This window comes from Brienomyrus brachyistius, chromosome 4, assembly GCF_023856365.1.
Source record: "Brienomyrus brachyistius isolate T26 chromosome 4, BBRACH_0.4, whole genome shotgun sequence".
Taxonomy (NCBI): Eukaryota; Metazoa; Chordata; class Actinopteri; order Osteoglossiformes; family Mormyridae; genus Brienomyrus; species Brienomyrus brachyistius.
Genome location: NC_064536.1, coordinates 3,569,299 through 3,595,311, shown reverse-complemented (window position 1 = coordinate 3,595,311; position 26,013 = coordinate 3,569,299). Strand labels below are relative to the sequence as shown.

At 41.3% G+C, this 26,013-nt stretch overlaps 2 protein-coding genes and 1 long non-coding RNA gene across 32 annotated transcripts in view; 1 reads left to right on the top strand and 2 right to left on the bottom strand.

The window, feature by feature from the left end:
- Positions 1–26,013, bottom strand: part of LOC125740607 (zinc finger BED domain-containing protein 5) — a 190,898-nt gene that overhangs the window by 59,369 nt on the left and 105,516 nt on the right. For 3 of the 18 annotated variants that reach the window (XR_007397686.1, XR_007397687.1, XR_007397688.1), the window contains one exon: positions 1,125–2,065. The exons of 9 other annotated variants lie outside the window; for them this stretch is intronic. Coding sequence is in view for 1 of the 9 variants with exons in the window: in XM_049012024.1 (XP_048867981.1) it covers positions 1,472–2,065 (594 nt within the window). In the remaining 8 variants the exon portion in view is untranslated. Of the gene's footprint in view, positions 1–901; positions 2,066–26,013 lie in introns of those variants that run through there. 6 more of the 18 variants (XR_007397685.1, XR_007397690.1, XR_007397689.1 and 3 more) reach the window with 4 other exon arrangements.
- LOC125740606 (uncharacterized) overlaps positions 1–26,013 on the bottom strand; it is a 210,773-nt gene that overhangs the window by 138,449 nt on the left and 46,311 nt on the right. For 4 of the 12 annotated variants that reach the window (XR_007397680.1, XM_049011978.1, XM_049012001.1 and 1 more), the window contains exon 1: positions 3,818–3,957. The exons of 6 other annotated variants lie outside the window; for them this stretch is intronic. The gene's annotated coding sequence lies outside the window, so the exon portion shown is untranslated. Of the gene's footprint in view, positions 1–3,817; positions 3,958–26,013 lie in introns of those variants that run through there. 2 more of the 12 variants (XR_007397681.1, XM_049011995.1) reach the window with 2 other exon arrangements.
- The window catches only part of LOC125740627 (uncharacterized), a 50,654-nt gene continuing 28,430 nt past the window's right edge, over positions 3,790–26,013 (top strand). For both annotated transcript variants that reach the window (XR_007397713.1, XR_007397712.1), the window contains exon 1: positions 3,790–3,913. This is a non-coding gene — a long non-coding RNA (uncharacterized LOC125740627). The remainder of the gene's footprint in view (positions 3,914–26,013) is intronic.

Sequence of the window (26,013 nt, the reverse complement as noted above, 5' to 3'; positions counted from 1 at the left end):
TGTAATGTCACGTGCCCTTATTTTTTTACCTAATTCATATTTCATTTCATTTTATGCCAATAGTCGGCGCTGTTCGGTAACTTATTTAGGTACATTAATTTGCAGTGAGACAGCAGGTTACTTACATCTACGTTTATATTTCACAGACGGTGACTCCAGAGTGATAGTAGAGTTATAGACACACAACAGGCACAGCGTGTATAAAAGTGCATCCCTACTCCACATGGTACACAAGGCATAAAAATATCCCAACAACAAGGTGCTACATATTTGCATCCTTAAAAATGTAATATCCCAACAAATTAACAGCCTATAATGACAAAGCGACAGATAAGGTCAAATTCTGATTTTAAGTTAGAATTTTTAGCTATGAAACTGTTACATTACAATACTAAGAATTAGTATATTCATCATAAACATCCTATTTATGAATCCATTATGTATCCATTAAACCCAAAACCCCATGCTGGATAAGCAGTTGGTAGATAGTTGAATGTTTTGATGTATAGCTCAAATCAGTAATACATTCATGTTACAGATATAATGTACGATACATTGTATTACACCCTGGAGTCCTTCATGTCTTTCATTTATTAGTTTCTGTCCATCCGTCTCCAGAAGCCTGTAATCTCCTTATGTTCATGGTGATCCAGGAACTGTAAGGTGAGCATCAGGCAGGAGATATTCCAGGTAGGACGCCAGTCTGGTGCAGGACACCATCTCTCACTTACACCATCTCTCTCTTACACCATCTCTTTCTTACACCATCTCTCACTTACACCATCTCTCACTTACACCATCTCTCACTTACACCATCTCTCATTTACATCATCTCTCACACCGTCTCTCACATACACCATCTCTCACTTACACCGTCTCTCACTTACACCATCTCTCTCTTACACCAACTCTCTCTTACACCATCTCTCACTTACATGCACTAAGAGCAGCTTAGAGTTGCTGTACTTAGCTGAAGCTTTTCATCCAAATTTTTGGTTAAACATGCAGGCAGAATAATGAAATTAGGATTTTATGTAATTCCTCTTAAGTGATGCATCAAAGGTTATGTAGCCATTTTAGAATGTGGGCAGAATCATTGTTGAAAGGCAGTCACTGCTTAGCACCTTTCTGTAAGCAGGCACTATAAGGTGCAGCCTATGGTACCATACTAACAGCATCAATTCAATGCAGAAATATACACCAGCCTTAAGACATCATCTTTGGAGGAGCCCTTTGCTGCGGAAAGAGTGTCCTTCAGACATCCCAGTCTTTCTAATGGAGGCTCGCACAAGTGATTTTTTTTTCATCATATTGTTTCATTCCTTGAAATATACCGACAGTCACCTTGTCAGTATTGTAGCAAAAATCTGAAATTTTGTTTCTGGGGGGGGAATGATTTGATTAAACTTATTTTAGTTTTCAAAACAATTGATTTTTACACAGAGTAGTGTTTTATAATAAGTTTTTCTCATTAATCATGAATTTTAAGTTTCTGCAGTAGCCAAGTGATATCATCAGCATTCTTTGGGTTCATTTTTGGCAAATGAAGGATCAGTGAAAAATATGAACAATCCAGTATTCTTAGTTTTTTGATTCTATAGACTTGGTCTAACCGAGTATGAATTAAGTAGGAGAATTGCATGAATTCACCCGCAGGTTTTTTAAAGTTGTGTTTTTTCTCCAATTCCATAATTGTTTGGTCTGAGGTGCTGAAGTCTCCGCCAATCACAATCCTTTCTGAATATCTGGGCTCTGTTTCTCTTAACATGTTCTGGAGATTTCTTTCAGTTGGATGACATACACTTACGAAGGTGTGAAGCATGCCAAAGGCTTTGCAGTGCAAAATCACATAATTTTTATGATAAACAGTGAATAAAATGTGTATGTTCCTTTGTCTCTTTGTCACCAGAATGGCAGCGTTACTATGATCTGACCAGAGCACAATCCAATTCGTTTTTCCTTCTTCTTCTTTAATGTTATTAATATAGTCTTCATGTTCAGCCTCCCCCTTTGCTAAGAGAATAATGTCAGGGCATAATTCTGTAAGGACTTCATCTCTTGGCAGGTCATGCACTGTGGAAGAAAAAATCTGAAGATCTTTCAAATCAAGAAAGAGTGAAACTGACCGATGATCAGCTATTTTGTCTTTGTTGATTCTGCAGTCTTGGACCAGCGCCCATTTGTCAGCATTAATGAAGAAGTAGTCTAACCTGCTGGTTTCAATTCCATCCTTCAGGAAAGTGTACTCATTTTTATCAGGGTTTTTCTTTCTCCAGGCATCTATAAGATCATGTTCATCCAAGAAGCGATTCAGCTCCTTCCTTATTCTGTTATGAACAGAGTTGTTGCCTTTACTTGTTCTGTCATTCTCTTCATTACGTGCAGTGTTGAAGTCCCCCCCAACCACAAGAATGTCAGTGTACAGGGGTATTATTTTTTTAGACAGTTCCTCAAGTAGTCCTGATTCATCTTTGTGGTGATATACACTTACAAAAGTGCAAAGACTTCCTGATATAAAGCACCATAAAATCACATAACGGCCATTTTCATCAACAATTTTAGCTAAACACCTGAAGGCTCTTTCTTTGTTCACCAGAATTGCAGCTCCTTTCGAATTGGACTTATAGCGTGTGCAGAATATTGTCCAATCTGTCACAAAAATTCCCAAAGCATCGTTATCTTCCTTTGTTTTTCCAATGCGAGTCTCTGTTAGGAAAACAACATCAACCTCCCTTTTTAATCTTTTAAGTTCTTTTAAGAGTTTTTTGCCATTTGTTTTCAGTCCTTTAACATTGATGGTAAGAATGTGAAGAGGTCTGCGGTCCACTTCTCCTGACGATGTTGCCATTGGCACTTGGTGGAACTGAAGACTGTATTCACACTAATATCAGATCTGCAAACACATAAAACCCATCGCGCCTTGTGCTGTACTTCACATTTCACTTGTCTTGTGTCATTTTGAAGTACATTTGCCATGTATCTTTTTATTATGCAACAAGATATCTGTGTGTGGATTATGTTTATGCCTTTGGGGCCCAATGGTGTTCCACTGTTTTGTTTTGACATTGTGGGGACCATTTTTCAGGTCCCTGCAAATATCTGTGAATGCAATCAAAAAAGTAAAAATGCCTTGTATTTTGTTTGGTTATTTATGGTTCAGTTGGGTAGGGGTTAGGGCTGGGTGGGGGTTAAGGTCGTCATGAATGAAGAAATGAACGTGTGTGTGTGAGCAGGTATACCTATCCTTATGGGGACACAATGTTCGCATAACGTGATCAGTATCCGTTTTTTTCCTTTATGGGGTCCGGTTTCCTGGTCCCCATAAGGGAAAACTCTATTTTATAAAAATTGGTGACTGCTATGAAAAAGTTAAAAATGCAAAAACTCTTGTATTTTGCTTGGTTACTTATGGTTATGGTTAGGGCTGGGGGGGGGGGGGGTTAAGGTTGTCATAGTTAGCATTAGCATTTTTCCCATAGAAGTGAATGAGCGGGCCCCATAAGGATAGGTATACCCTGCATGTGCGCGCGTGTGTGTATAAATAGGAGTTAGATATTGCCATTTTAAAGACTGCATCTAACTCTTATAGGGCAGTGGCTCTGCTCACCAGTTTACACAAAGACAGATTACAAAGGACATCATACCAGTGGCTGGCCTGCGTAATCCTCAGTGTTTTTAATAGTGTCTGATGTTTATATTAAACTATATATTTCATATTAAAATTATTTAATCATATTAACTCGTAAAATCGAGATCAAATCATATCATGGCAAAGCTTACGATTTACATGCCTAATATAAATGTATAGGCCTCTTACCTGTTTGTTCAGGGCTGTGGTTTGTTCGTCCTCCCAGATTTCAGTTGGTATGCTGGGTGTCTCAGCAGGTGAGGATTGTGTGGTTAGGATTGGAAGGTCGCGGATTCAAATCTTGTAGAGTGACTTCACTGCTAAGCCCTTAACTACAGCTTACTCTTTGGACAAAAACATCCGTAAAATAAATAAAAGTATATTTAAACAGAAAAAGGTTGTAAAGAAATATTTAGTGCAAGAAATCAGAAAATAGAGACAGTAATTTACCTTTGCAAATTACTTGTTTTATGAGAAATTATTACCATTTCGCTCTACTGAATGTTGAGTCAAACTATGAGCCTCAGACAAAAGTGACTGAAACTACTGGTCATGGGGTTTTTATCGGTGTGTCATGATGATGTTCACTCACTCCCCACCTCCTGCTCCTCCTTTTCTCCTGCTACTTTTGCTTTTGGTCTCTAGTTTTGAAGAATACATAATGTTGTCAATAATCCCATATTGAAACAGAATAATCCCCACAGATTTTCCCAGCAGATCTGCAGCACTGTCTGAGGGGATCATTCTGTAATCTCTATCATTTTAGCCTTTCTCTGGTTCAGATGGTGACATTGGTCACTCTCCCAGGTCCTTCCATTCCTGTTTATCTTTGGGTCTTTGGAACCTCATTACTGATACACATGTTTCCACCTGCTGTAGACTACCAAGGCTATAGACTCTCGCTGTCTTAACTCACTTTCCTCAGAGTTTCCACGACAAACTAGGGTAGCTGGACACAAAGCCTGTGAAAGCATCTGCTCTTTGGCTTTTTGCCCAGGATGAATAGAAATGACTTATAATTTCTTCACTGATGATTACAGTAGGTAAACAACTAAACGAAGAAGCAGCCCAACCTAAAAAAACAAAACTCTAATAACTCAGAAACTATTTTAATTCAATTAATCTAGGTCCCACAAGAACATATAAAACATATAACATTTCCTAAAACACTGAGTGGTGGTTATTGTGGTCAGCATGTGGTTCAGTGGGCTAAGTCTGTGAGCTTATAATCACAAGGTCACCAGTTCAGACCCAGCCTCAGCAGGTCCTTAAGCGAGGCCCTTAACCCCCAGCTCCCTGGGCACCACTATGGGTGGCTGCCCTTCACAGACAGCTTACTCTACAAAGGGCAAGTTGAGGGAGAGACAATCAATAAAGTATCAGTTATTATCTTATTGATGGCCTTTCAAATGAATCCCAAATCATTGTTTTGTTCTTTCTCATTTAACAATGTGACTCTTTGTTCTGTCTTGCGTTGCTAGGAGCCCTAAACACTTCAAATTTCCTAAACACTTGCAAACCAGTAACAGAATTCTGATGGTCAAGTTGTCTGTTCATCGGCTTTCCTGATATCGGGAGTATTTACCTGGGAGAATAACAAAGAACATTTCAGTGTCCTGCCTTCTCATCTATGACATTTTCCCAGTCCTCCCAGTAACATAATGCTTCAGGCTGCCATACTCTCTGTGGGGATGTCCTCCTGTGAGATTATTTTTGTGTACAGCTTAGGAGGTCAAGGCCAAATTTCCTTAATGTCCTGTTATGTAAGGTTAGGATGGACATACACAGTCCTTTTGTGGTCTTTCAGACTAGAGTAGAAGCTGGGTGGTCTGGATCAGTAATGTAATATGATCAGACCTCCTCGTGAAATATCCGGAATGATTTCTGTCTACGGCACAGACTGCTAGATGTTTTCAGTTCCTTATTTAAGGTGAACATCAAAAATTGAAGAACGATTAATCTCATGGTTATTTGGAAGCTTTGCAGAATAATCAGGAAGGAAGGAAGACTCAGCTGAGCCCATTCACATCAATGGCATGATAATGATATTGATAAGCTGGAAAAAAAACTGTGGTTTCAAACAGGTTCTGATCACACAGTTAAGAACATTCGGGACCTCAAATCCATTTCATTAAATGCCAAGGGCATTCTTAGTGTTTTATTGATTTGATGATTTGAATAGTCATCTCACGAGCTTCTTGTCCATCTCAGATCCCTGGTAAATCTTTCTGTGTACCCTGGTAAAATGAAGAGGATGGGGGTGATGAGTGTAAATACAAAGGACTCATCAATGACTTTGCAGAGAGGTGCCAGCAAAATTTCATCCAGCTCATTGCCAGGAAGACTAAGGAGTAGGTGGTGGAGTTTTGCAGGTCAGTGCATCCAAAAGCCAGCTTTCATTGCACCATGAGAATGAAATGTGATGTCAGATATCAAATGTACATATTCTCTCACTTGCACTTTAAATACAAAGCTCTGTCGTCATATGCACATGTACAGTTTTTAACCTTAAGATTATTTCTTATATTAGAACTTCTGTATTTCTATTCTATTTTAGTTATTGTAACTTTTTAGTTTATTGTAAAATTTTTAACTCTTGATTTATTCTTAATTCTAATTTTGATTTGCAGTCTACGGGTCATTCAGGGTAGATTTCACTACATGTTGTACTTGTGTAACTATGTATGCAACAAATAAAATATCTTGTATCTTGTAAAAAATGCTAATTACCCAGATTTACTGTAATGAATGTTGCTGTAATAATTTAGTACTAATGTTACTTTTAGTTATGGATTTGTTTAAAGTGAGTTATAGAATAGGTGACAATTTAATGAAAAAGAATTATGCATTTGACTTATGAGCATCTTTTATGGAGTCGCATATGGGTTAGAGTTAGGGTTAGAGTTAAGGTTAGGGTTAGAGTTAGGCGGACACTTTAAGGTAAATGGTCAAAACACGAACCTGGATGAAAAATAACACAGAATGCAGCTACTGTATGTCATCAAGAAGGAAGACTTTTCTACATTCTGCTAATTTGCAAGCCAAAGCTAAATACTAATGGACCAGACAGTGTTCACAGTGGGGTAATTTGAATTATGCATCGTGGTTGATTTATTTATTTTTTTAAGCCCGTGAGTCAAGGTAGCCTTTGTTTTGAGGGAGCATTTGGGCTTCGTTGATACTTTGTCTGTATGTTGTGCCACTAACTACGTATTTAGCATTAAACACCAGGAATCTTTATATGCTACATTAGAAGCCAACAGTCATCAATGCCACAGTGGCACCCTATATCATCCTATACAGTTAAGGTCAGAATTATTAGCCCCCCTAATGAAATCACACAAAACCCTTAATATTTCCATGGAAATGACTTTAACAAAAACTGTAGATACTTGTATTGCTTCCAAAAGAACAAAGACAAAACTCTATTGTTGTATTTTGTTTGGTTACTTATGGTTATGTCTGGCCCTAAGATGGAAAACCCTCTAATCATGGGTTTGAGGTTGGCCAGAGTTGTTTAAGTATTATCAGTTTTTCCTGTGTTCGTTATTGTGTGTTTGTCTTTGATTTTTGTCCTCGCTTTCACTTTCCTTTCTGTGCCTGGATTTCTGTTTGCAGAGCCTTATGTTCCTAATGGTCCCCAGTAGTATTACTCCGCAGTGTTTGTTAGGTTGCTGGGTTCCAGCTCTTTGTTAATTGTAAGTTACTGTGAACAAATTGCTGTTCATTATGGACAATGTCAGCCACCCTCTGCACAGTACATTCAGAGAAATATCTATCTATCTATCTATCTATCTATCTATCTATCTATCTATCTATCTATCTATCTATCTATCTATCTATCTATCTATCTATCTATCGGTCTGTCTGTCTGTCTATCTATCTATCTATCTATCTATCTATCTATATAAAGCATCTAGCGATTTCTCTCGGAGTTTTATATAGATGGCGCATCCGGGCTTGGCAAATTTTACGGTGGGGATCCCCCCCTTGGTAATTTGAATCATGGATGGGGGGGGGAGGTGCGTTGAAATTCTGTCCGATATTTCTTCAGGATGGCTGAGCCCCCCTAAATCTCCCCTGCATAGACCAGCGTGATGGTATAGTCTTGATGGTAAACCCAGCACGGGCGGCAGCCTTTTGCAGACAGCTTACTTTACCAAGAGCAAGTTGAGGGAGGCATAAAGACAAGTTCCTCACAGGAATCAATGAAGTATCGGTTACACAGGTCTGCAAAAAAAAATATTTTTTCAGGTGCCAAGGTTATTTTTTTTAATAGATTTAGGGTATTTTTATGGGTGCTGAATTCAAAAATCAAATTACTTTTCCTGAATTGATTCAAGTTTTTGAGATAATGGACATCCAGGATTATAATGCATTCATTCCCCCAATGCGACTTGTGCGTGATAACAAATACAATAGCTTCTGCTCTGTCTGTTGACTGTCTTAGGTAATGAAATGAATGATGAAGCTTTGAAGGAGAGTCTGAAAATAAAATTAGAGTTAAGTTCACATGTGCGTGTTTGCATGTTCATTTATTGCTGTTGTTATTGTGGTGTTGAATATTTACCCAGATCAGGTCTGCCAGGTCCTTTCAAAGGAAGGGCATCATGGGAACACCTGTCTGGTATTTAGCCAGAAATGGTTGAGATGCTTGTGATTGAACCATGAAAAAATGTAGTTTGGCCAGAAGAAGGGGATCCATTCGGGCTTCACAAATGCAGTCAAAAGAAGATGTCCCTGGGTTTTTCCACTTAATTTGACTTCACCAGGTCCACATATTTCACAATAGAGGGCCAATTGGGTCCTTGCTTTCAGTACCATATAGGTACTCATATGTGTGTGACTGCAATGGATGAGGGCATGACAGTTAGTTGGTATATTCTTCTTGTGGGAGAAAAATATCTAACAAATGGAAAGGATGTGTCCTGTTTTTCTGTTACCCTTGATAGCCCTTCTTAGAACAACTAGTACCACTTTTTTTACTCAAAGATTACTCTAAAAATGGCCATAGACTGCCATCTCAAGGTGGGGGACATCACTTGGCCCCCCCCCCCTAAGGCCCAGGTCTCCTGGGCTCAGACCCAGTGGGCCCAAACTGTAATCTACCCATAGACCAATATATCATCCATCTCTACATATTGTTTGTTGATATTTCATTGGGACAATATTTAATGCTAAATAACAGAGTGAAATATAGTATTCAAGAATCGTAAAAGAAAACTGCGATCTCAGTTCTAAGTGAAGAAAAAAAAACATGTAAGGAGGTAAGGAGAGAGAAGCTGTTTCTGAAATGAGCCCTTCTGAGGAGGGTAAGGAGAGAGGAGCTGTTTCTGAAATGAGCCCTTCTGAGGAGGGTAAGGAGAGAGGAGCAGTTTCTGAAATGAGCCCTTCTGAGGAGGGTAAGGAGAGAGGAGCTGTTTCTGAAATGAGCCCTTCTGAGGAGGGTAAGGAGAGAGGAGCTGTTTCTGAAATGAGCCCTTCTGAGGAGGGTAAGGAGAGAGGAGCTGTTTCTGAAATGAGCCCTTCTGAGGAGGGTAAGGAGAGAGGAGCTGTTTCTGAAATGAGTCCTTCTGAGGAGGGTAAAACAAAGAGAGCCGAGAGGTAAGACAGAACCTGTGTGTGTTTGCACTTTTTTTTTACAAGTAGACATATAAAAATCTTCCAGAATTTTCAAAAAAGTGAGTCATTACAGAGTATTGATTTTAACTTAAAATTGTTCCTCAAGACTTAAGTGATTTAGAGCTGGGAGACGGACGTGATTTATGTTAATCATTCCTTAAATTTAATTTCCATCAAAAATCTGTATTTAATTGGAATCCCAGAATTATTAGCCCCCCTCATGAAAAAACACAAAACCCTTAATATTTCCATGGAAATGACCTTTACAAAAACTGTAGATACTTGTATTGCTTCCAAAAGAACAAAGACAAAACTCTATTGTTGTATTTTGTTTGGTTACTTATGGTTATGTCTGGCCCTAAGATGGAAAACCCTCTAATCATGGGTTTGAGGTTGGCCAGAGTTGTTTAAGTATTATCAGTTTTTCCTGTGTTCGTTATTGTGTGTTTGTCTTTGATTTTTGTCCTGGCTTTCACTTTCCCTTCTGTGCCTGGATTTCTGTTTGCAGAGCCTTATGTTCCTAATGGTCCCCAGTAGTATTACTCCGCAGTGTTTGTTAGGTTGCTGGGTTCCAGCTCTTTGTTAATTGTAAGTTACTGTGAACAAATTGCTGTTCATTATGGACAACAACAACAACAACAACAACAAATTTATTTTTATATAGCGCATTATCACAACATTACATTGTCTCAAAGTGCTTTACAGTATCCTTACCCAAAGCCCCCAGTGAGTAAGCCATAGGCGACAGTGGCAAGGAAAAACTCCCTAGAAGGAAGAAACCTTGAGAGGGACCAGACTCAAAGGGGAAGCCCATCCTCCAGGGGCCGGCAGGGATAGTCAAATAGAGAGAGGAGAGCAAGGAAGATAAGCCAATGCCGAAGCCGAGTCTTCTTCCAATTGCCAGGCAACCAGAGGTAAGGCAGCGGGTCATACATGGAAGATCAGAACGGTGAGCTGGATGCAGGGACGTCACTGGTGGTGGTCGGGTGTGCTGGATATCTTGATAGATTGAGGTCTCCAGGCATCACCCCCCAGGAGGAGTAGGGGAAATAAAATGTACAATTAGGCATAGTAGAGGAGGCTATTGGCAGTGCTAAAAGCTAGGTGAGTACAATATGAAGTGCAATCTGCAAGCTCCGGCAGATATGGCTATGGCAGCATCAGTAGGAGGGAGAGGCAAGTGGGAATGCCGGCATGGGGAGTCCCTGAAATGTCAGCACTCCAGTTCCACAAGAGATTGCAAAGCTAGAGTGACAGCACTGACAATCCAGTTCATCCAAAGCCAATGGCACCGATCCCCACCCAGCTCTACACCTCACACTACAGGTCTGACTGGGAGTGAAGAGTTAGCTAGGGCTAGAACTAGTGTCCCTATACGCTAAACTAAACAGGTGTGTTTTTAGTCTGGACTTGAATATTGAGAGTGAACCTGAAACCCGCACATCCGGTGGAAGACCATTCCACAGCAGAGGAGCTTTGTAGGAGAAAGCTCTGCAGCCTGCCGTAGCTCTTTCTACCCTAGGCACTAACAGATATCCCATGGCTTGAGAGCGAAGCAAGCGTGGAGGGTTGTATGTGGTCAGCAGTTCACTAAGGTATTCTGGTGCAAGGCCATTTAGTGCTTTATAAGTTAATAGCAGTATTTTATAGTCAATTCGAGACTTAACTGGCAGCCAATGAAGAGAGGATAAGACCGGTGTAATATGATCAAATTTTTTAGTGTTTGTTAGAACTCTGGCTGCAGCATTCTGTACCATCTGAAGTTTATGCAAGGATCCAGACAGGCAACCCGATAGGAGGGCATTACAGTAATCCAGTCTGGAACTTACGAAGGCATGTATTAGTTTTTCTGCATCATTAAGTGAGAGCATCTTACGAAGCTTGGCTATGTTCCATAGATGATAAAACGCAGTTTTAGTAATACTTCTTAAGTGAGCATCAAAGCATAGATCTGAATCGACAAGAACGCCAAGATTTCTAACTACCATGTTAGGTTGTGTAGGAAGGTTACCAACGTTGAGGTGGTGGAACTTATTTCTAGCAGCCTTGGGACCAATTACCAGAACTTCTGTTTTTTCTGTGTTTAACATAAGGAAATTTTTTGCCATCCAGCACTGGATATCTAATAGACAGTCTTCTAACCGAGATAGCAGTGATATATCATCAGGGTTAACAGATATGTACAACTGTGTATCATCTGCATAACAATGAAACCCAATACCATGATTTCTAATAATGTTACCAAGAGGTAGCATGTATAGGGTAAACAGCCCAGGACTGATCCCTGTGGGACACCATATTCAACTTTAGTGGCCTTGGATGATTCATTGTTCACATGGGCATACTGATAGCGATCAGACAAATATGAGCGGAACCAAGAGAGCGCTGTCCCTGTAATGCCAACTACACCTTCTAACCGGTCCAAGAGGATATTATGGTCCACAGTATCGAACGCTGCAGTTAAATCTAGCAATACCAACAGAGGTACACAGCCACGGTCAGAAGCCACAAGTAAATCATTCATTACTTTGACTAGAGCAGTTTCTGTGCTATGGTTTGGTCTAAAGCCAGACTGATATAATTCATTGGACAATGTCAGCCACCCTCTGCACAGTACATTCAGAGAAATATCTATCTATCTATCTATCTATCTATCTATCTATCTATCTATCTATCTATCTATCTATCTATCTATCTATCTATCTATCTGTCTGTCTGTCTGTCTGTCTGTCTGTCTATCTATCTATCTATCTATCTATCTATCTATCTATCTATATAAAGCATCTAGCGATTTCTCTCGGAGTTTTATATAGATGGCGCATCCGGGCTTGGCAAATTTTACGGTGGGGATCCCCCCCTTGGTAATTTGAATCATGGATGGGGGGGGGTGTGTGTGGAAATTCTGTCCGATATTTCTTCAGGATGGCTGAGCCCCCCTAAATCTCCCCTGCATAGACCAGCGTGATGGTATAGTCTTGATGGTAAACCCAGCACGGGTGGCAGCCTTTTGCAGACAGCTTACTTTACCAAGAGCAAGTTGAGGGAGGCATAAAGACAAGTTCCTCACAGGAACCAATGAAGTATCGGTTACACAGGTCTGCAAAAAAACAATATTTTTTCAGGTGCCAAGGTTTTTTTTAATAGATTTAGGGTATTTTGAGGGTGCTGAATTCAAAAATCAAATTACTTTTGCTGAATTGATTCAAGTTTTTGAGATAATGGAGATCCATGATAATAATGCATTGCCCAAAGTGCAGTCCAAAAACATGCGGAGGCTAATTGGAGTTGCTTAATTGCCCATGGGTGTGTATGTGTGAGTGATTGGTGTGTGAGTGTGCCCTGCGATGAGCTGGACGCCCATCCTGGGTTGTTCCCTGCCTCGTGCCCATTGCTTCTGGGACAGGCTCCGGACCCCCCGCGACCCAGTAGGATAAGCGGTTTGGAAAATGGATGGATGGATGGATGTATGTTCCCTTTTTTATTTGTTTTTATTTTCCCAATAAACAGTAAGAAGAACTTGAGAAATTTACAAACGAGAGGCCATTCGGCCCATCATGCTCGCTTTGGGAGAACCTAACTAATAGCTCAGAGTTGTTAAAATCTCACCGAGCTCTGATTTTAGTTTGGATTATAGTTGCGCTATACTAACAGGAAGACTATTCCATACTCTAGGTACACGATCAAGAACAACCAAAGCAAAATCTGGCAGAGATGACTTCCTGCAAGATTATGGCTTTGTGTGTCCAACTTAGGAGGTCAAGTCCAGTTTTCCTTAATGTCCTGTTATGTAAGGTTATGATGGACAGATGTGGTACTTTTGTATCCTTTTAGACTAGAGTAGAAGCCGGATGACCTGCTCAGGTCCTTGTGAGGCTCCTTATGGAAAATCCCAAATGATTTCAGCTTATAGCAAAGACTACTAGATGTTTTCAGTCTCTTATTTAAGGTGAACTGGGAAAATGACTATTGAAGTTCAGTTTTGATTTGAAACAATGTTCATATTTCAACTTACACTCTGAGGTCGGGGTGGAGAGGGGTGCAGCATGATTAATCTCACTGTTATTAGGGAGCTTTGTGGAGCTTGGTGGAGCAACCAGGGAGGAACAAAGAGTCAGCTGAGCTCATTCACACTCATGCAAAATAATTACAGGCTGGAAAAACCAGTGATTCCATACAGGTCCTGATCAACACACAGTTATGAACATTCTGAACCTCAAATCAGGTCTGATCAGGTCAGCTTGGTGAGCGAGTCACACAGCAACACAAGGAGGACCAGGATTGTAACGACTTGGACCTTCGTCCTCTTGCACAGGTGCTGGGAGCCACACACCTCTTTCTAGTGACCTCATGACCCCCCCCCCATGCCCTCCCATCCCTCTGTTGACTTCATAGGAAGAGACACCAGAGACATGAATGTTGTTACCCAGGTAAGTGAATCTCTGGATGAGGTCGACCAGCGTGATGGTATAGTCTTGATGGTAAACCCAGCACGGGTGGCAGCCTTTCGCAGACAGCTGACTCTACCAAGAGTAAGTTGAGGGAGGCATAAAGACAAGTTCCTCACAGGAATCAATGAAGTATCGGTTACACAGGTCTGCAAAAAAAATTATTTTTTCAGGTGCCAAGGTTTTTTTTTTAATAGATTTAGGGTATTTTTATGGGTGCTGAATTCAAAAATCAAATTACTTTTCCTGAATTGATTCAAGTTTTTGAGATAATGGACATCCAGGATTATAATGCATTCATTCCCCCAATGCGACTTGTGCGTGATAACAAATACAATAGCTTCTGCTCTGTCTGTTGACTGTCTTAGGTAATGAAATGAATGATGAAGCTTTGAAGGAGAGTCTGAAAATAAAATCAGAGTTAAGTTCACATGTGCGTATTTGCATGTTCATTTATTGCTGTTGTTATTGTGGTGTTGAATATTTACCCAGATCAGGTCTGCCAGGTCCTTTCAAAGGAAGGGCATCATGGGAAAACCTGTCTGGTATTTAGCCAGAAATGGTTGAGATGCTTGTGATTGAACCATGAAAAAATGTAATTTGGCCAGAAGAAGGGGATCCATTCGGGCTTCACAAATGCAGTCAAAAGAAGATGTCCCTGGGTTTTTCCACTTAATTTGACTTCACCAGGTCCACATATTTCACAATAGAGGGCCAATTGGGTCCTTGCTTTCAGTACCATATAGGTACTCATATGTGTGTGACTGCAATGGATGAGGGCATGACAGTTAGTTGGTATATTCTTCTTGTGGGAGAAAAATATCTAACAAATGGAAAGGATGTGTCCTGTTTTTCTGTTACCCTTGATAGCCCTTCTTAGAACAACTAGTAGCACTTTTTTTACTCAAAGATTACTCTAAAAATGGCCATAGACTGCCATCTCAAGGTGGGGGACATCACTTGGGCCCCCCCCCCCTAAGGCCCAGGTCTCCTGGGCTCAGACCCAGTGGGCCCAAACTGTAATCTACCCATAGACCAATATATCATCCATCTCTACATATTGTTTGTTGATATTTCATTGGGACAATATTTAATGCTAAATAACAGAGTGAAATATAGTATTCAAGAATCGTAAAAGAAAACTGCGATCTCAGTTCTAAGTGAAGAAAAAAAAACATGTAAGGAGGGTAAGGAGAGAGGAGCTGTTTCTGAAATGAGCCCTTCTGAGGAGGGTAAGGAGAAAGGAGCTGTTTCTGAAATGAGCCCTTCTGAGGAGGGTAAGGAGAAAGGAGCTGTTTCTGAAATGAGTCCTTCTGAGGAGGGTAACACAAAGAGAGCCGAGAGGTAAGACAGAACCTGTGTGTGTTTGCACTTTTTTTTTACAAGTAGACATATAAAAATCTTCCAGAATTTTCAAAAAAGTGAGTCATTACTGAGTATTGATTTTAACTTAAAATTGTTCCTCAAGACTTAAGTGATTTAGAGCTGGGAGACGGACGTGATTTATGTTAATCATTCCTTAAATTTAATTTCCATCAAAAATCTGTATTTAATTGTAATCCCAGAATTATTAGCCCCCCTCATGAAATCACACAAAACCCTTAACATTTCCATGGAAATGACCTTAACAAATACTGTAGATACTTGTATTGCTTCCAAAAAAACAAAGACAAAACTCTATTGTTGTATTTTGTTTGGTTTCTTATGGTTATGTCTGGCCCTAAGATGGAAAACCCTCTAATCATGGGTTTGAGGTTGGCCAGAGTTGTTTACGTATTATCAGTTTTTCCTGTGTTCGTTATTGTGTGTTTGTCTTTGATTTTTGTCCTCGCTTTCACTTTCCCTTCTGTGCCTGGATTTCTGTTTGCGGAGCTTTATGTTCCAAATGGTCCCCAGTATTATTACTCCTCAGTGTTTGTTAGGTTGCTGTGTTCCAGCTCTTTGTTAATTGTAAGTTACTGTGAACAAATTGCTGTTCATTATGGACAATGTCAGTTACCCTCTGCACAGCACATTCAGAGAAATATCTATCTATCTATCTATCTATCTATCTATCTATCTATCTATCTATCTATCTATCTATCTATCTATCTATCTATCCATCTATCTATCCATCTATCTATCTAAAGCATCTAGCGATTTCTCTCGGAGTTTTATGTAGATGTCGCATCCGGGCTTGGCAAATTTTACCGTGGGGATCCCCCCCTCGATAATTTGAATCATGGATGGGGGGGGGGGGTGTTGAAATTCTGTCCCATATTTCTTCAGGATGGCTGAGCCCCCCTAAATCTCCCCTGCATAGACCAGCGTGATGGTATAGTCTTGATGGTAAACCCAGCACAGGTGGCAGCCTTTCGCAGACAGCTGACTCTACCAAGAGCAAGTTGAGGGAGGCATAAAGACAAGTTCCTCACAGGAATCAATGAAGTATCGGTTACACAGGTCTGCAAAAAAATATATTTTTTCAGGTGCCAAGGTTTTTTTTTAATAGATTTAGGGTATTTTTATGGGTGCTGAATTCAAAAATCAAATTACTTTTCCTGAATTGATTCAAGTTTTTGAGATAATGGACATCCAGGATTATAATGCATTCATTCCCCCAATGCGACTTGTGCGTGATAACAAATACAATAGCTTCTGCTCTGTCTGTTGACTCTTTAACAGTGACTTAGGTAATGAAATGAATGATGAAGCGCTGAAGGAGAGTCTGAAAATAAAATTAGAGTTAAGTTCACATGTGCGTATTTGCATGTTCATTTATTGCTGTTGTTATTGTGGTGTTGAATATTTACCCAGATCAGGTCTGCCAGGTCCTTTCAAAGGAAGGGCATCATGGGAAAACCTGTCTGGTATTTAGCCAGAAATGGTTGAGATGCTTGTGATTGAACCATGAAAAAATGTAGTTTGGCCAGAAGAAGGGGATCCATTCAGGCTTCATAAATGCAGTCAAAAGAAGATGTCCCTGGGTTTTTCCACTTAATTTGACTTCACCAGGTACACATATTTCACAATAGAGGGCCAATTGGGTCCTTGCTTTCAGTACCATATAGGTACTCATATGTGTGTGACTGCAATGGATGAGGGCATGACAGTTAGTTGGTATATTCTTCTTGTAGGAGAAAAATATCTAACAAATGGAAAGGATGTGTCCTGTTTTTCTGTTACCCTTGATAGCCCTTCTAAGAACAACTAGTACCACTTTTTTTACTCAAAGATTACTCTAAAAATGGCCATAGACTGCCATCTGAAGGTGGGGGACATCACTTGGGCCCCCCCCCTAAGGCCCAGGTCCCCTGGGCTCAGACCCTGTGGGCCCAAACTTTAATCTACCCATAGACCAATATATCATCCATCTCTACATATTGTTTGTTGATATTTCATTGGGACAATATTTAATGCTAAATAACAGAGTGAAATATAGTATTCAAGAATCGTAAAAGAAAACTGCGATCTCAGTTCTAAGTGAAGAAAAAAAAACATGTAAGGAGAGAGAAGCTGTTTCTGAAATGAGCCCTTCTGAGGAGGGTAAGGATAGAGGAGCAGTTTCTGAAATGAGTCCTTCTGCGGAGGGTAAGGAGAGAGGAGCTGTTTCTGAAATGAGCCCTTCTGAAGAGGGTAAGGAGAGAGGAGCAGTTTCTGAAATGAGCCCTTCTGCGGAGGGTAAGGAGAGAGGAGCTGTTTCTGAAACGAGCCCTTCTGCGGAGGGTAAGGATAGAGGAGCAGTTTCTGAAATGAGTCCTTCTGGGGAGGGTAAGGAGAGAGGAGCTGTTTCTGAAATGAGCCCTTCTGAGGAGGGTAAGGATAGAGGAGCAGTTTCTGAAATGAGTCCTTCTGGGGAGGGTAAGGAGAGAGGAGCTGTTTCTGAAATGAGCCCTTCTGAGGAGGGTAAGGATAGAGGAGCAGTTTCTGAAATGAGTCCTTCTGGGGAGGGTAAGGAGAGAGGAGCTGTTTCTGAAATGAGCCCTTCTGAGGAGGGTAAGGAGAGAGGAGCTGTTTCTGAAATGAGCCCTTCTGAGGAGGGTAAGGAGAGAGGAGCTGTTTCTAAAATGAGCCCTTCTGAGGTGGGTAAGGAGAGAGGAGCTGTTTCTAAAATGAGCCCTTCTGAGGAGGGTAAGGAGAGAGGAGCTGTTTCTGAAATGAGTCCTTCTGAGGAGGGTAAGGAGAGAGGAGCAGTTTCTGAAATGAGTCCTTCTGAGGAGGGTAAGGAGAGAGGAGCTGTTTCTGAAATGAGCCCTTCTGAGGAGGGTAAGGAGAGAGGAGCTGTTTCTGAAATGAGCCCTTCTGAGGAGGGTAAGGAGAGAGGAGCTGTTTCTGAAATGAGTCCTTCTGAGGAGGGTAAGGAGAGAGGAGCAGTTTCTGAAATGAGTTTTTCTGAGGAGGGTAAGGAGAGAGGAGCTATTTCTGAAATGAGTCCTTCTGAGGAGGGTAAGGAGAGAGGAGCAGTTTCTGAAATGAGTCCTTCTGAGGAGGGTAAAACAAAGAGAACCGAGAGGTAAGACAGAACCTTTGTGTGTTTGCACTTTTTTTTTACAAGTAGACATATAAAAATCTTCCAGAATTTTCAAAAAAGTGAGTCATTACAGAGTATTGATTTTAACTTAAAATTGTTCCTCAAGACTTAAGTGATTTAGAGCTGGGAGACGGACGTGATTTATGTTAATCATTCCTTAAATTTAATTTCCATCAAAAATCTGTATTTAATTGGAATCCCAGAATTATTAGCCCCCCTCATGAAATCACACAAAACCCTTAATATTTCCATGGAAATGACCTTTACAAAAACTGTAGATACTTGTATTGCTTCCAAAAGAACAAAGACAAAACTCTATTGTTGTATTTTGTTTGGTTACTTATGGTTACGTCTGGCCCTAAGATGGAAAACCCTCTAATCATGGGTTTGAGGTTGGCCAGAGTTGTTTAAGTATTATCAGTTTTTCCTGTGTTCGTTATTGTGTGTTTGTCTTTGATTTTTGTCCTGGCTTTCACTTTCCCTTCTGTGCCTGGATTTCTGTTTGCAGAGCCTTATGTTCCTAATGGTCCCCAGTAGTATTACTCCGCAGTGTTTGTTAGGTTGCTGGGTTACAGCTCTTTGTTAATTGTAAGTTACTGTGAACAAATTGCTGTTCATTATGGACAATGTCAGCCACCCTCTGCACAGTACATTCAGAGAAATATCTATCTATCTATCTATCTATCTATCTATCTATCTATCTATCTATCTATCTATCTATCTATCTATCTATCTATCTATCTATCTATCCATCTATCTGTTTGTCTGTCTATCTATCTATCTATCTATCTATCTATCTATCTATCTATCTATCTGTCTGTCTGTCTGTCTATCTATCTATCTATCTATCTATCTATCTATCTATCTATCTATATAAAGCATCTAGCGATTTCTCTCGGAGTTTTATATAGATGGCGCATCCGGGCTTGGCAAATTTTACGGTGGGGATCCCCCCCTTGGTAATTTGAATCATGGATGGGGGGGGGAGGTGTGTTGAAATTCTGTCCGATATTTCTTCAGGATGGCTGAGCCCCCCTAAATCTCCCCTGCGTAGACCAGCGTGATGGTATAGTCTTGATGGTAAACCCAGCACGGGCGGCAGCCTTTTGCAGACAGCTTACTTTACCAAGAGCAAGTTGAGGGAGGCATAAAGACAAGTTCCTCACAGGAACCAATGAAGTATCGGTTACACAGGTCTGCAAAAAAATAATATTTTTTCAGGTGCCAAGTTTTTTTTAGTAGATTTAGGGTATTTTGAGGGTGCTGAATTCAAAAATCAAATTACTTTTGCTGAATTGATTCAAGTTTTTGAGATAATGGAGATCCATGATAATAATACATTGCCCAAAGTGCAGTCCAAAAACATGCGGAGGCTAATTGGAGTTGCTTAATTGCCCATGGGTGTGTATGTGTGAGTGATTGGTGTGTGAGTGTGTCCTGCGATGGGCTGGACCCCCATCCTGGGTTGTTCCCTGCCTCGTGCCCATTGCTTCCGGGACAGGCTCCGGACCCCCCGCGACCCAGTAGGATAAGCGGTTTGGAAAATGGATGGATGGATGGATGTATGTTCCCTTTTTTATTTGTTTTTATTTTCCCAATAAACAGTAAGAAGAACTTGAGAAATTTACAAACGAGAGGCCATTCGGCCCATCATGCTCGCTTTGGGAGAACCTAACTAATAGCTCAGAGTTGTTAAAATCTCACCGAGCTCTGATTTTAGTTTGGATTTTAGTTGCGCTATACTAACAGGAAGACTATTCCATACTCTAGGTACACGATCAAGAACAACCAAAGCAAAATCTGGCAGAGATGACTTCCTGCAAGATTATGGCTTTGTGTGTCCAACTTAGGAGGTCAAGTCCAGTTTTCCTTAATGTCCTGTTATGTAAGGCTAGGATGAACAGATGTGGTACTTTTGTATCCTTTTAGACTAGAGTAGAAGCCGGATGACCTGCTCAGGTCCTTGTGAGGCTCCTTATGGAAAATCCCGAATGATTTCAGCTTATAGCAAAGACTGCTAGATGTTTTCAGTCTCTTATTTAAGGTGAACTGGGAAAATGACTATTGAAGTTCAGTTTTGATTTGAAACAATGTTCATATTTCAACTTACTCTCTGAAGTCGGGGTGGAGATGGGTGCGGCGTAATTAATTTCACTGTTATTAGGGAGCTTTGTGGAGCTTGGTGGAGCAACCAGGGAGGAACAAAGAGTCAGCTGAGCTCATTCACACTCATGCAAAATAATGACAGGCTGGAAAAACCAGTGATTCCATACAGGTCCTGATCAGCACACAGTTATGAACATTCTGAACCTCAAATCAGGTCTGATCAGGTCAGGTTAGTGAGCGAGTCACACAGCAAGACAAGGAGGACCAGGACTGTAACGACTTGGACCTTCGTCCTCTTGCACAGGTGCTGGGAGCCACACACCTCTTTGTAGTGACCTCATGACCCCCCCATGCCCTCCCATCCCTCTGTTGACTTCATAGGAAGAGTCACCAGAGACATGAATGTTGTTACCCAGGTAAGTGAATCTCTGGACGAGGTCGACATTCTCCACGCAGACAGACACACCACTGATGGCTGTGCCTAAGAAGTCATTAAAGGCCTGGATCTCGCAATCCCAGACACTGACTATTTGCTCAGTCCGTCAAAAACTCTGATCAGAGCTTCCATTGACTCCGTGAAGATCACCGATTTCACTGATATTCATGCTTGTGCTCAATGAGAAGCCTCGGTGCCCGGTGCGTTCGATGGCAGACTTCTTAGGTGTAAAACCAGACTGCTCCGGCCACTGATAGGCAAACAAGTGATCACGGATCCGGTTAAGGAAGACCTAAGCATGGACCTTTCCTGGCACTGAGAGCAGTGTTATCCCCCTGTAGCTGCCACAATCCAGGCGATCACCCTTCACTTTCCAGAGAAGGACTACAAGTCCCATTTTCCATTCAGTTAGGATGATGCCTGACTCTCAAATGGAAGCAAAGATTACCCAGAATGCCAGGGTCACTAGAGCACAGATGGTGTGTCACCTGCTCATAGATTTGTCTAACAAGCACCTCCTTATTTGCCTTCAGAGCCCTCACAACTGTCCTCCTTAGTTCCCGGTACAGACAGGAGTTGCCCCCAAGTCACGCGATGTGATTGATCTCCTTCGCTGCACCATCAGCATTGGAGTACTAAGTCCAGCGTCGTGACTTAGGACGTTGGAACCAGGATCCAGTAACCTGCAGCCCCTGACCTTTCGCAAAGTCGAGGAACCATGGAACCTCTGTCACCCTGGTCTCCAGACCCATGGGGACCGACACAATCCTCAAAGCCAGCCCTGTCAGTGCCGCTGGTCGCACTGAAGTCACCCACGACCAGAGGAGTGTCACCTCATGGTCAGCCATCAACCACCGAGTAAAGTTGCGAATAAAACATCTCCCTCAACAAGACGACGTTTCTCTCGTTTGTTATAAGGTGATGTGGTTTGTTCTCTGGTATCTTGATTGTGGCTTTTATAATGACTGACTGGCAGTGACTACTGCTGGTGAATATGTCCTTTTTTATTAAGTTCAGCCTTGGAGTGCTGGCTGCTCTAATTTGTGTGTGAGTCCTGAGCGTATTTATCCTTTATTCTCTTTCCATCTATAGAGCTGTGAACGTGATGCTGGTGTTCTGGGGGTGTCTGGTGGGGCCTTTCCTGCACCGCATGGAGTGACTAAGGTGTGAGTCAATAAACACTCGCCCTACGTTATGGTTTGCTGTGTGACTCTGTGTGTTAGTGATATATCACCCTGATACTTGAGCTCTTGGTGTGTTTACTGTGCTGAATTTCCTTTCCCCTCTTCCCCCAGGTAGCCACTCTCATTGGCTTACATACTGGCTTAGGTTTGCATCTAGAACTGGACTGCCAGTACTCTGGGTTTTGTAGCTGAACTGTCCCGTCCTGGCTTACGATCTGTGATTTTAGCCGTGTTTTGATATTTTGTTAACTGGCTATTTGTATTCTTTTTAAAGACTTTATTTGGGTTAATAAATATTACTCAGTTACTGGCATATGAGTCTCTGTGTCGTTTATGCGACGTCGCTGTGTCTGAGGGAATCCTGAGGGTAGCAGTAATCATACATCTTAAGGGGCAGCAGGACCTTAGTCTGGACTCCTACCTACACTTAGTGACCAACCACTCCAAGGTTACAAGCTCACAAAGCTTTAACCAGTGGAATATTGTTTTATAGAAATTCTAAAGATTCAGGAGTGTATTGTCTTGGGCATAGTAAACAGTCAATTACACTGTACAATGAAAAGCTGCACAAATAAAAAATGATATAATACGTAAAAGGTAGTAACATAAAGATCATTTAATGTGTTGGTTTTATTAATGAGGTGTTGGTGCAACCAGAGATTTCAGTAATATTTCATTAATGTGACTTGACGCATTTTCACGTACAATTTGCGGACTCTTAGAGTTCCTCCCTTCAGTTTTTAGCAACTAGAGCTGGGGAGCAACAAAGCAGCTGATGTCTAGTGTAATGAAAGAGGTTCTCGTTTCACGTAGACAGTTTGTCGGTTTATTGGATTGTACTCTGGGACAACAGATTAAAATTATAATCCAAGAATCACAGCTGAAATTCAGGAAAAAGTGAGTGCAGAGCGATATGTACAGGATACCAAATCCAAATAATATTAACCAGTAGGACCAGAAGACAGGTGGGATTCTAGTAACCAGTCGTAGTCAAAAAGAACTTTGAGATAAAGAAGAACCCAGGAGCCCACTCACCACGCAGTGCATCACCTCAGGGATGAGATCCTGGTGCAGCCATGCAGTGGGTTCCGAATGGACCAGTGTGAGCTTTTTCTGGTAGCTGGAGTGCCAGTCCTACCCCCAGCCCACAAACTTCCCTGTAAGTTTATTACCTTTTTACTTTTTCCCACCATCAGAAAGTTCTTTGTGCTTCTTTTAGCTATTTCATGGAGTGTCAAATCACAACAAGAAGTATATGTCTAAGACCCATCCACAGTAAATGGCCTGAACATTTCCTCAATGTCAGTTTTACACACCTGAACATCGGAACTACCACACAAACTGTCCTAGCAGTGCACGTCACACCTGCACTTAATGTTTCCCATTATTTTGAAGCTCACTTGATGTCATCCTCCGATTCATGAGAAACTGTCAGATAAGTTGGCAGTAATCTCTGGCATCAGAATGTCGCTTCTGGCTGCTTTCTGGTCGTTCCCAGTGTCTCCTGCTTCACCTTGTTCTTGTTTACTGCTGCCTTAGACATTTTGAACCTGGAAGCAACCTGCTGCTCAGCGTAGCCTTCTGCCAGCAGAATCATTATTAAACCAGGATTTTCAAATGCAGATTCGTTTAAATACATGGAGTGGTCTCTTATTCTTTCTGTTGCTGTATGTTCTCCAGCAGCGGAGGTTGGGATTTGTGGCCCCCTGCTGGGCACAGACAGTCACTACACCAAATATTAAATGAGCGCTTTCCTTATTTAGGAGATCATTATTCAGGCAGCGTGTTATTGCTCAGCAGCAGGCTAGTTACAGTCTTCTGACTCTTAGTTTCTGAAACTTACCTGCTCGATGGGGGCAGTGACTTTTTGAGTCGGGGCGCACAAACAACATGGCTGCCTGTTAAGATGTCGTATACGTAGACTTCACATTTTGCTGTACTGGCTTACAGAGAATCACCCCCCCGGGCCCTTTCCTGGGTCCCTGAGATGAGGGGGACGGGGTGCTATAGAGAACATTAATTACATAAAAACACAGGACAGACATATTTTAATAGTGAGTATGAGACATGATCGTGGACTTATAGAAACAGTTCTTTCTGTAATGAGCATGAAACAGCCGTCTAACAGCCTGCCCCTTACTTCTCCAGGTGGCGCTTCACCTGCCGCCCACCGTCTGGAACATTAGCGACGTCGAGCTGCCGTCGTTCCTCGCTAACGGAGAATACGAAGCCCAGATTACCGTCTCCAGCGGCACCCAGGAAATCGCCTGCCTCCGCACCAGCTTTCATCTTAAACTGCAGTGATACGTCACCTTTTCCAGTTAATTAATATCTCTACATACTCTCCAGGTTCAAATCTTCAGGGCGTGTTGCTTTTAGCGATGGCCCGTTGGATGTGATCTGATTATTAAACGCAACATTAATGGTTCAAAAATAAAATCTAGATGGACTTTCATCATAAGGTATACTATTCCATACATTGTAGTACTCATCTGACTGGATATTATGGTGTTGGAATCAGCACAACGTGAACTGAGTCACTGAAGACAAATTGACATTGGGTGATGAAGTGTGCGGGGGGCACAGGAGGTGTAGTGGCTCACTTAGGCTTCGCACTGGTTGTAATGTCACTTACTCTTATTTTTTGACTTTATAATTTATATTTAATTTCATTTTCTGCCAATAGTCGGCGCTGTTCGGTAACTTATTTAGGTACATTAATTTGCAGTGATTAAGATGGATTCCTGCACAGTGCATTTGCTGGCAAAACCCCATTCAAGTATGAAATATTAGAATTTGTCACTATCAAGTGTTAAGCTGTTTGCTTGGCCAGGCCCCTGTGAAACACATTGAAATTGACAGGAATCTGGAATTCATTTGAAAAAGAGGAAACACGAAAAGAAATAAGTCAGATTGTTGGGTGAGGACCAGGGTGTGTGTGTTTGTGTGTGCTGTCACGAAGAGAAGAAACAGAACTGAATGAATATACTTTATTTGTCCCCGATTCCCCCACCCACACACACACACACACTTTGTACATCCCAGGTAAACATGAAGCGTCCATAACCACGATCCTAAACAGTAAGGCAGGAGTTATAATACCAGGGACAGCAGGTTACTTACATCTACGTTTATATTTCACAGACGGTGTCCCCAGAGTGATAGTACAGTTATATACACACAACAGGCACAGCGTGTATAAAAGTGCATCCCTACTCCACATGGTACACAAGGCATAAAAATATCCCAACAACAAGGTGCTACATATTTGCAGCTTTAAAAATTTAATTTCCCAACAAATTAACAGACACAGTAGCTTATAATGAAAAAGCGACAGATCAGGTCAAATTCTGATTTTAAGTTAGAATTTTTAGCTATGAAACATTACAATACTAAGAATTAGCATATTAATCATAAACATCCTATTTATGAATCCATTATGTATCCATTAAACCCAAAACCCCATGCTGGATAAGCAGTTGGTAGGTGGTTGAATGTTTTGATGTATAGCTCAAAAGCAGTAATACATTCATGTTACAGATATAATGTACGATACATTGTATTACACCCTGGTGTCCTTCATGTCTTTCATTTATTAGTTTCTGTCCATCCGTCTCCAGAAGCCTGTAATCTCCTTATGTTCATGGTGATCCAGGAACTGTAAGGTGAACATCAGGCAGGAGATATTCCAGGTAGGACGCCAGTCTGGTGCAGGACACCATCTCTCTCTTACACCATCTCTCTCTTACACCATCTCTCACTTACACCGTCTCTCACTTACACCATCTCTCATATACACCATCTCTCACATACACCATCTCTCATTTACACCGTCTCTCACTTACACCATCTTTCTTACACCATTTCTCATATACACCGTCTCACATACACCATCTCTCTCTCACATACACCATCTCTCACTTACACCGTCTCTCACTTACACCATCTTTCTTACACCATCTCTCTTATACACCGCCTCACATACACCATCTCTCACTTACACCATTTCTCACTCACACCATCTCTCACTTACATGCATTAAGAGCAGCTTAGAGTTGCTGTACTTAGCTGAAGCTTTTCAT